This window comes from Wyeomyia smithii, chromosome 1 (assembly GCF_029784165.1).
Source record: "Wyeomyia smithii strain HCP4-BCI-WySm-NY-G18 chromosome 1, ASM2978416v1, whole genome shotgun sequence".
NCBI classification, from domain to species: domain Eukaryota; kingdom Metazoa; phylum Arthropoda; class Insecta; order Diptera; family Culicidae; genus Wyeomyia; species Wyeomyia smithii.
The window spans coordinates 12223572-12235193 of record NC_073694.1 but is presented as its reverse complement, the minus strand read 5'-3'; the positions used below and the strand labels follow the sequence as shown (position 1 = coordinate 12235193).

At 42.1% G+C, this 11622-nt stretch overlaps 1 protein-coding gene across 1 annotated transcript; it reads left to right on the top strand.

Moving 5' to 3' along the window:
- The first annotated feature begins 458 nt into the window (after positions 1-458).
- LOC129717481 (phosphatidylinositol-3-phosphatase SAC1) lies at positions 459-3069 on the top strand. Its single transcript, XM_055667396.1, has 7 exons — positions 459-672; positions 754-845; positions 898-1103; positions 1156-1396; positions 1453-2183; positions 2246-2515; positions 2577-3069. The coding sequence occupies exons 1-7, from the start codon at positions 638-640 to the stop codon at positions 2778-2780; spliced, it is 1779 nt and encodes a 592-aa protein (XP_055523371.1). The 5' UTR covers positions 459-637; the 3' UTR covers positions 2781-3069.
- Positions 3070-11622: the final 8553 nt, after the last annotated feature.

The following is an 11622-nucleotide window of genomic DNA, read 5'->3' as shown; positions in this document are numbered from 1 at the left end:
GGAAACTCTTAACTTTTATGTTCTTCTCGTCCTTTAAGAACGCGCAATATTTTTACTAACAATAATTACCGGTCACTGTACGCCAAACATGGACCAATTAACAGCATCATAAACGCATACAACAAACACTGCGAGATTATAGACGTTACCATGTCCCGGAACGCATTAAAAAGCGCATTACGTGCTAGAACTCGATAGCTTAAGATTAACGTATACATTAGAATTGTAGTCTACATTGATTGACGAAATAAAATTTATTGTTTGAAATACGAGCTAATATCTGTTTGATTTCATTTTACTTTTACAGAATCGTTCCCAGTATTTATGTATAACAAAGTCGTCTTCCCCTCAAAATCAATATTTTGAAATCAGCGCCAACTATGTGTCAAATGAAGGTGGTTTTTCTTCTTTCGACACCGGTATGCAGCTTAGACCTTTCGCTGATTGGAGCCTCGAATTATTGTTGATTTTCACTCGCTGTCAACTCGTTCTGCCCTCGGACTCGAATCACGTCATCGATTTTTCTCCATGGTCCGACGAAGTCAGGACAACTGAAAAGCGGAAATAGGCATTTTCCTTTCGGTCAGGATTGCTGCTTTTACTCGGTCGAAAGCTAAGCTACCAAAAGAGAGCAACGATGGCTGCCTGGGAGATTCACGACGATATGAACCTGTAAGTGTGTTTAGCTTTCACAAGACGGTGAAATCTGTGATGGAATTCAAGAGAAGTAACTGCAACGTTTTCCTTTCTCAGCTATATCACGGCTGACAAGTTCTATATCGAACCAAACGGAAAGAGTGAGGTACTGATCATAGACCGAATCAGCCGGGAAACGTCTCTACAAGGTAGGTTCGTGAAACATGATGAAAACATTTCTCACAGTTTTGTCTCTTCCAGTCAAGACAAACCAGCTTCCCCATGGCATTCAAATTCGAAAAATATGCGGCATCCTGGGGGTGATCAAACTGATCAGCGGATTCCACCTGATCGTGATGACCCACCGGATATTCGTTGGCATCGTGAACGCACAGGTCATCTGGCGACTGGCTGGATTCGACATCATTCCATTTGTTCCCTCGTTGACACATTTGAGCGATACTCAGGTTTGGTTTCCGGTTTAGATAAATCGGTGAAAATTGAACGTTCTTTTTTTAGAAAGTTCAAAACAGCGTCTATGTGGCGATGCTGCGGCAGGTACTGGACACTCCGTACTACTATTTCTCCTATACGTACGACATCACACACACGCTGCAGCGTTTGCACTCGATGCCTCCGGATTTCCTGCATACCGGACTGTACGAGCGAGCGGATTTGCGCTTCGTTTGGAATGGATATCTGCTGAAGCATTTCCACCGGCCCGAACTCAGGCAGTACTGTTTGCCCATCATTCTTGGCTGTGAGTAGCTGACAAAATGAAACAATGAATCTGTTATCTTATTGTTATTTTTCTAGTCATCTCGATCAACGACGTAATGGTGAACGGTCACACCTTCCAGTGGATTTTGGTATCGCGCCGGTCGGTGCACCGTGCCGGGACCCGCCTGTTCTGCCGAGGTATCGACCAGACGGGAAACGTTGCCAATTACGTCGAAACCGAGCAGATCATTGATGTCCGCGGAGATAAAGTTTCCTTCGTGCAGACACGGGGCAGCATTCCGCTCTTCTGGCGCCAGACACCGAATTTAAAGTACAAACCACCGCCGGAGTTGGTACCGGGTCGGGATCACCTGATTGCCTGCTCGAAACATTTTGACGTACAGCTGATTCATTATGGCCGGCAGGTGCTTGTCAACCTGATTGATCATCGTGGTGCGGAGGACGTCCTCGAGAAAGCATTTGCGACAACGATTTCGACCCTAGGTAACCAAAATGTTCGCTACGAGTCGTACGACTTTCATGCCGAGTGTCGCAAGATGCGCTACGACCGGTTGAATATTTTGATCGCCCGCCTGGCTCACGAGCAGGACGAATTTAGTGTGTTCCACCTGCGGAGGGATGGAACGCTGCTATCCTCACAGGATGGCGTCTTCCGCACGAACTGCATCGACTGTCTCGACAGGACGAACGTCGTTCAGAGTATGCTGGCCAAGCGTAGCTTGGAGCAGAGCCTGATGAGGCTCGGCGTTTTGACCAGCGGTCAACGCATCGATCCCAACTCAGCTTTTGAGTGGCTTTTCAAAGGGGTAAGTTGTATGCGATTTTTCCAATCAAACTTGTCACTAATTTGAATGGGAAACAAAAACAGGTTTGGGCGGACAACGCCGATTTGGTGTCGACCCAGTACAGTGGCACGGGTGCACTGAAGACGGACTTTACCCGCACCGGGAAGCGAACCAAAATGGGCCTGATTCGGGATGGTATAAATTCGTTAACGCGATATTATAAGAACAATTTTAATGACGGCGTCCGGCAGGACGCAATCGATTTGTTCCTTGGAAACTACATTGTACAGGACGGTGAAGGATTAACCGTTCCGTGTCCGTTGGTCATTCAGAAGGGCTGGAAGTACGGAACAGTAAGTTACGATAATGTACTGCTTATAACTATTGGTATAATAATCAATATTTGTTTTTTAGTTCCCGGTGGTGCTACTGTTCGCGTTCGCCATGTTCTTCGCGTCCGCCGTTTATCCCCAAGAATACAACACAGAAAACTTGCTGTTCATTCTGTTCTGGGGCTCGATGGTCGGTGTCACCGGGGCCGGTATACTGAAGTACGGTGTTGAATTCGTGGATTGGCCCAAACTGCTACCGGCAACGCGCTCCAAGATGGATGCCTGACGGCGATAGATTGGCGCTGTACGCGCTTTTGTAAATAAGTAGGAGAAGGTTCATGGTTTGTAGTTCTGGAGGTGACAGCACCGGTTAGAATTTTCCATTCCCAAGCAAAATACCAACAAAGATAGTAGTAACCCCAGCACCAGCATTCTTTTGCACATACGTGATTCCGCCCTGTGAAGTTTGCTGTTAGATGTTTTAGCAGCGGTAGGTCAAGGTTTTTTTTTCGGTAGGCAACTATTTAAATTTCTGCTCGAATCGAATAAATAATCGGTTAGTTGAAGTTTCGCTAGTTACATTATTTGATTTCGCATCTGATTCTCATTCGAATCGAATTTTTCATACCGAATACGCTCGTAAACAAAATCCTTCTTTCAGATATTTGTTTCTACATTTCTACATCATTGTGCAAGCTGTTCTAATGTGTGGAAGAATATGATTTCTACGTCTAGTTGGAGACTTTCAACCTTTATCTTCAATGCATCACAGGATTTTCTTCATACTTTTGAGTGTCGTTTTTGTCCAAAAAGTTCCGGACGCTCCAGATGTCCATACATATAGGTACTGGTGTATTTTCTTGAAAACTCCAGTCTTTTTTTTCCTAATTCTAGAGAAACATTTCAAAAGGTCCTATCTGACATTGATGCTAATCAGAGAAAAATGATCTTGATGTTTTGTAAATCTTTTTTAATTACCAATTCTAACAGAAACAAAATTTAATTACGTATATGATCTTTATTGTAGTGAAAGACCGTCGTCTTCACCTCCAGTGCCTTTTTTAACGTTTTTAACCTTTTTTTCAGGTTTTATTGATGTTTTTGTTACATAGGACCTATGTTGTTTTCATTATCACATAGGACCTATCTAATAGGTCTTGTAGTTAAAATTGGTAACATATTAAACCTTTGATTCAATGACTACAAAGGCTCGACAAGAACCATTTTATTATTATGATCAACAATAATACGAAATGATTGTCATAGGATATTCGAATTCTAGATACATTTCCATAAAATATTATCAATATTTTTTCATGGAGGTTTCATTTTTTAACGAGCATTATTCTTACATCAAATTCTTTTGTGTATCAAAATTGGAATCCATTAGCCACATGATGGCAGGTGATGTGAGTTTAGTCGTCGCTGAAAAGACCGTAGAAGATGAAGTAGGGGTCAAGAAGGAAAATGATAAATGGAAGCTCATACAAGAGGATTAGAGATGTATAAATATTTGAAATAGTTAAATGATTAAAAGAAAAACAAAGAAACGGTAACAAAACAGTGAATTAATATGACAGTGAATTATATTAATATGAAATATCGTGAGAGAAAAAACAACGATGACGGCGAGATGTTCGAGATCAGTGCGTAGTTTCCAATGCCAAATTTCCGTCTAAAATCATATTAAAAATAATAATGTACTATCTAGTAGACGCCTGGGTTCGAATCCCACCGCCGACATAGGTGTCGATGATTGTGAGGTGGCGTGATCCACTCACAACCAACTCAGCTGGTCTAGATTCAATCCTAGCCGACACCGGGAGATTTTCTGAGGCGAAAAATCTCTGGGATCACGCCTTCCATCGCATGAGGAAGTAAAGCCGTTGGCGCCGGTCCGTTAATCAACGGGTCGTGAGTTAGGGTCCTGGGTGGAGTCGCCTCTCCGGGCGTCGGTGATTGGCACAACAACAGTGGCGGAAATAGACCGACGGGAAATAAGCGAGAATAAAAAAAAATCTAGTATATAACAATAAACAAGAATAAACTAGATTTACCAAATTCGTCTAGGTGTTGCGTAATTTACTATACTCGTGACTATATGAACAATCACAAGAACCAATCTTATGGAGGCAAGAAGGTGAACAGTTATATGTCCCTATACCGTCGTGCGGACAACCTCCATTAGTAGGACGGTAGTGACATGGCCGAGGTTGATACTGAGCCTCGAATGACGATTCACAATCTGAAATCGTATAGTTAGTTTCATATTATAACTTTACATAAATTATGATATGTATTAAACTTTACCTTCCAAATCAGTTGATTGCATGGAGAGCTCACATACTCTCATACTAAAACCGCGATAAAAAATTTTCATGCGATTTCTGGTCTTTGGACTTCGAAGACGCAAATCAATTCTCTCGGCGACATCTAGCAAAACAAAGTATCACAAATAACTTAAGTAATTCCGAAATAATTCTCCAACTTACCGAGCAACGACTGAAGCTTAGACGAAGATAACTTCATTTTTTCTCTTTTGCACTTCATTTCACTGATAAAGAATTTTAACAAGTTTTTCAACAGTCTAAAATGCGAGGTCCAATCTGTATCTGTCAAAGTTTTTGTTCGAATAACAGATTGGCCTACTAGTAGGTAAAAAGGTCCAAACAGAAAGCTGTGCGATATTGTGTTGCTTTTCAAATTGGACTTTTTTTCGGATACTATAATTTTTTTTTATAAAAATCAAAAACAATTTTTTTTTCACTAAGCTTAAAGACAAGAAGCTCTTCTAAATAAATACGCATAAATTGGGTTTTGTTTACAAATGTCAGATAGGACCTTTTGAAATGTTCCTCGAGAATTCGGTTGTGGATCTAGTAATCAGAAATCCCCTCACGACAACCACAGTTGATGAAGCACCACATTTTTTTTATCATTGTTAGATATGAGATTTTTCTCAGTGTAAAAACTACCGCGTACACGACGAGCATCGTTGACCTGCATTCGAGTACGAACGACGCTAGGCGATTGATGTATTTCACAAATAAATGGAATAGAAGCATGGGCGCAACTAAGGAAAATTTCTAGGGGGGGGGGCTAGGTTTCATGTATGTCATTTTAAAAAAGAAAAAAAAAATTGAATATGCTTATTTAATAACGCTTAAAATAGTATCGTAAAAGCAGAAAAAATCACTTCGGGTTAGAATCTCCGAAGATGTACTGAATATCTTGAACACATCGTCAACGCCAAGCTCTTTTAGCAACAATGATTCGATATTGAGGAGAGCTAGATTTGGTAAACGGCTGGGCAGTGCTTTTTAACAGTTCACCCGTACTAGTTAGAATAAAATAGACCCCAGTGTGGTTCAAGGCATATTGCCCTATTCCTACCTCCACGTGGTACCAACTGGGATATGAGCAACCAAGGAAAAACCGGTAAACCGGTGGGGTAGTTGGTCTCCTAGAGAGCAGCTTGTCTGCGCGTCTACCCCACAGGCTAGGGGCGGCTCAAACAGCGACTGATCCGGACCAGACGGTTGAACTATGAAATGCAGTGTCTCGCCGGCTACATCCATGGCGGCAGCTCCGTCGCAAGACTAGGCATCGCAGCCCTAGTAAGGCAGCATACTGAAATAAACATACTACGGAGAATCAAGAATTCAAAACGAAACGGAACAATCGGCAATGACCCAGCCGACGAAATAAGGACGACGATTAGAAGCTCAGTACATGTAACAGTAGATCGCTTAATGACCCGGATGTCGACCGGATTCTGCTGGATCAGCTAGAACCCCGCCACTTCGACATCGTTGCGCTCCAGGAGCTTTGCCTGAAAGGAGAGAAGGTACGGTGGATTTGTGGCCGCAAGGCACAGTACCACCAAAGCGGCAGGCAATCAGCGACAGGTTGTGTTTGTTGAGAATTAAAGGCCGGTTCCACAACTACACTATTCCCAATGTGCACTGCCCTCACGAAGGAAGACCTGATACAGGGAAAGAAGCGTTCTACGCACAGCTGGAGAAACTCTACGATAGCTGCTCGCGTAGAGATATCAAGGTCGTCGTTGGGGACATGAACGGAAGGATAGACTTATATAAGCTGGTTATCGGCCCGCACAGCCTGCTATGCACCAACTTCGCAGCTTCCCGCGGATTAGCAGTCCAAAGTCCCTTCTTACCTCGACCAACGTACAGCAAAACAAATTGACCACGTTCTCAACGACGGCCCGTTCTTCTCAGACATTAAAAACGTACGCACCAATCACGGTGATGATCGGACATGACCACTTCGATACAAAAAACTACAAAACCCTGAAAACCGGTAGTCCTCTATGGAAGTCCTTTTGATATTTTCAAACAGAAGGTGCCCATCGGCGAACAGAAGGTGACTATCTACGGTGGAGCACAAGCGGACGACGGATAATGGCTACAGCGCATGAACCATGAGCTACAAGCGCTGCTTGGAGAGAACCACATTGCACACCTGGCGAAAGACATTAGGTTGCGGTGGGCCGGCCACATCGTAAGAATGCCGGACGACAACCATGTGAAATCACTTCTATCACTTCTCTTCAGCAACCCTACCGGCACAAGAAATTAAGGGGCGCAGCGTGCATGATGGCTCGACCAGATCGAAAGAGACTTGCGAGTGATGAGACGTCTGGGGAACTGGTGAAACACAGCCCAAAACCGAGTAAACTGGCGACAACTTGATCCAGCACGAGTTACTACAGCTCTCGTCTGACTGGTAAGGTGAGTAAGAGAGCAAGGGTTGAGAATCGATCCTGGGTGCAGAGCTAGTTCTTAGCCAATGAATGACGACATCTCAATTTGTGTGGATTTTGATGCTCTGATAAGTAGTATGGAATGTATATATATTGAATACAATCATTCTCTGGGAAATTCTAGGGGGGGCTAAACACGTTCCAGGGGGGGCTTCAGCCCCCCCGTAGTTGCGCCTATGAATAGAAGTAAATACAAACGTTATACTTATTTCTTGTGAATATTCGTAAACATCAAAATGGCGGAAGCAGTGGCTAACTTTCGTAGCTTCGATGTTGAAAGTGAAGAATGGGAGCTGTATAAGGAGCAACTAGAGCATTTTTTTGAATCTAATGGAGTGGCAGAAGCTATGAAAAGAGCTGTTTTGATTAATCACCTTAGTTCCAAGACGTACGAACTACTGAGAGATTTATGTACACCGGTGTAGGATCGGACCCCTCGGTTTTAGCTCTACATCGAGAGAGCGGGAGAAGAGTTGAACGAAAGCTGGTCACCCGAGACGAAAACTAGAAAAGCAGAGTGCGAGTGCATTAGACGCGAAGTTTCAACGCATTAGGTTAAATAAATAAGATAGATACTTAACTATTGTATTCTGATCTACAACTCAATTGGAACCCCACAAATTGGCGACGAGGATGGGATTTAAGGTAAGAAATGAATTATTAATCGGATTCAGTGGGAAAGTCGATTAAAATGTCGTCTGAAAATGCTTATCATAGAAATGGCGGATAATTTTGATCGCATAGTGCCGCTGCTGCTACCAACTTGGCAGTCAGGCATGTACCTGGTTGTATTGATGCAAGAGAAGAGAAGGAAAAGGAAAGAGCGTGCAACTCGCGGTTTTCTGCCGATAATTGTTGACAAAGAGAAAAGGATTCTACCTGGAACGGGACTGTGTGAGCAGATGTGTCGATTTGCTTTTGTGTTGGTTCTTCGATATAAGAACAAATTTCGTATAGATGTTGTATGGAATTGTGAACGTTTTATCACGACCAGTGTGGCAAGTTGCAATATTTATTTAGTGTAACAGCGATTTTCAACAGATGTTGGCTGACCGCGAAAAGTGATGGATATTTTAGGAAATTCCTTCATTTTTGAATTCAGATTATTTTGTTTATTTCTGAAATATCGGGTAAGTTTCCGTAAGTTCCATACAGTTGAAGTTGGGAACTCTTTGCTATCAACTCCATACGAACAGATGATGCTCGCTATTTGGTGGAGAGCATTGTAGATGTGCAAGGGAATCGGTAATTGCGCGTACCTGTGCTAATCAGGAGGTGAATAATTTTCACCGGTTTTGTGTGTACCTATGAAGAAAAGGTGGTGAATGACAATTCACGGGCAATGGGACCAAAGTATGTGCCTATCACGAATAGGAGGTGAATTACTATTCACGGGTCGTGTACTTAAAGGATGTACCTTTTGTGAAAGGAGGTGAATTGGTATTCACGGGTGGTGCGATTAAAGTTTGTACCTATTGTAAATAAATAGGAGGTGAATTGTATGTCACGGGCGCTGCAGTCAAAGCTTGTACCTATTTAAATAGAAGGAGAGCGCTGCTCTCGCGTATATAATTAAATGAATGTACCTGATCTTTGGAACAGGAAGTGATGTTTCGAAATTTACGCAAAATATTTTCAAATAGTTTTATGAAGGTTTATCATATTAAGAAGCTATAGATGTTATAAACGTATGGTAATAAATACGTTTGATGTCATTTACAGATGGAGGATTCTAGGCCAGTGGCACCATTCCGGTGCGAGGAGATTGAAAAGCATAAGTTGGTCAAGGAGTGGAGAACTTGGAAATGTTCACTCGAATGTTATTTTGATGCGTACAAAATCAAAAATCGAAAAGAAAAAAGGGCTTAGCTTCTTCACTTGGGTGGCCCGCAGCTGCAACGCGTTTTCCAAAACCTGCCAGACAACGAAAGCTTTCCACTAGTTTCCATTGAGAAAAAGTGGTACGATGTAGCAATCAATGTATCAGATGCGTTCTTCCAACCATACCGACAGGATTGCTTGGAAAGATATAAGCTGAGGCAGATGAAACAAAAGGATGGCGAACGTTTTCCAGACTTCGTTCTAAGGCTTCGACAGCAGATTTCTAATTGCGGGTTTGACAAATATCCAGATGATATCAAGGCTGTACTGACGGAAACGTTTTTGACTGATGCCGTAATCGGAGGTTGCCAATCTCAGGAACTACGCCGTAGGATATTACAGCGAGATCGATCTTTCGCGGAAATCGAATCTTTGGGTGTTACATTGGAAGGAATAGATCATCAGGTGAAGAGATTCGATGTACAATACGAAAACAAAGATAATCAACAGGTGCACTGAGTTACAGACGTGGAGTGAAATGTGCTTTGAAACCTTTCCGTTCAAGTTATTCATTTTTGTATGATTTCCACGGACAAAATTGTTGTAAAGTGTAAAGATGTGTCGTGTGATACTATGTTAACGAGAGAAAAGTGAAGATTTAGTGATTAAGTGAATATAGGTGAAAATCATCGCGGTTTTGAAATTACGAACCCGCAAAATTGTGTAAGTGTGAGTGTAAGCTCTGCATCACGCAAGCTAGCCGTATGATATAGGAGAACAACGGCCTGCATAGTGATAGTGATTTGAGCGAAAAGAATGGCAAGACAATACTTGGAGAGCATTAAGCGTTGCACTGCGATGTGTCGCTTGGTGCTGGTCGGCGTCTGTTTCGCCGGATTCATTCGAATGATTCAGATAAGTATTTGTTTTTGTGTCAAACTTTTGAAGAATTCATAGGCTTTGTGTTATAATGTGAAGAATCTGAATGTGTTGATGTGTGCGCCATCAAGTAGAAGCAGTAGCGAATATTTTACCGAACTCTTTTTTCGCGACGGTGCTGCGCCGTTCATAACTGCACTTTTCAGTTTGAAAACAAACAGCAAAACGAAACTACACTCATCACTTCCGTCATTTTTTTTTCATACGGCATTTGATAGAATTGGGTTTTTTGTTGTTCGTGTTTTCGAACTACACCCTGTTGTTTCGGGTGTTAAACAACAATTTCGCGTTATGATTATGCCCACATTATTGTTTCATGATTGTATTGACAGTCCAAATTCTAATATGTTTTTATATTCGTGTTCGCGTGCATTTAATATTTAGAAGTAATCAATTTTGGATAAAATTCATTGAGTCTAAACTAAATCACGGTTAGAAGTAGAGTTTGAATACCCGGCTTCACGCATATTGTTCTACACAAAATAGAATTAGTGATAGAGACCCCCATTGGGTCATAATTTGCTAACAGTGACTAAACAAAATAGCTAAAGTTGTTTCAGTAAACATGCACATGGTTTATGAGAGTTTGAAATGTAAGTTTTGCTGCTAACTAGAATCGATGCTAACTATTTTGCGATTTTTCTAGCTTTTGAATAGTCGTTTTAAATATTATTTTCTAATTATGGCTAGTTTGGCGTTTTGTTCGCAGATTTGAGACTACGTTTCGGCAAGTATGTGTACCTGCATTTTTCAAATTATTGGGGCTCTGGATGCATGGAACTTTGCCAATTTTTGTATTTAATAGACTCTTGTGTAGACAAACAACAAAGAATCGACGTGAAACGCCGCGTCCCTACGCGTCCACATCGGTGAGAAGAAATAGAGCGGTCGTGCATGATGCCTCGGTTTTGCCTTGAATTAGACGGAGGTCAGGAAATCGCTTTTTAAGAACAGACGAATGCCGTTAGTCGACCTGTTAAGCAGAAAGCCATATCTCCGGGTGACCGAATATCTAGAGACTTCGCGTCGAGACTTTCCATGAGGTCGCATTTTCTACAGATTGGTTATAACCGTGTTATAATTTTCGGTACAAAGAGGATCACTTCACGAAGAAGCGATAGGAGTGACGAGGCGTTAACGTGGACTCAACTCTAGTAGCTTTCGTAATATCCTGTAATCAGCTGAGATAAATCAATGAGAGATACGTTTCGGTAGTTGCATAATGACTTCATAAACAGATATCCGAATGTCCGAATGTCACGTCGATACCTTCCATGAGTTCGTGTTTTCTACAGATAGATTATCAACGCGATATAGTTTTCGGTATAACCTCATCGAGGAAACAATATGGGGGGGAATGCTCATCAACTCTTCCGGCCCGCCTCTAAGCATGATGCTATGAGGAGCCAGGTGGTCTCCCACCGATTACCTGTGGATCTTTCACAAGTGAAAGTCGTCTGCAATCATTATCTCATATTAAAATATATTCCGCCCATTTTATCACAATGTTGCGAAAAGGTGAGAGGAATAGAGATAAGGAAGGCAATGGGTACTGGACCAAGTCCCCCCCGGCTGGCGCTAA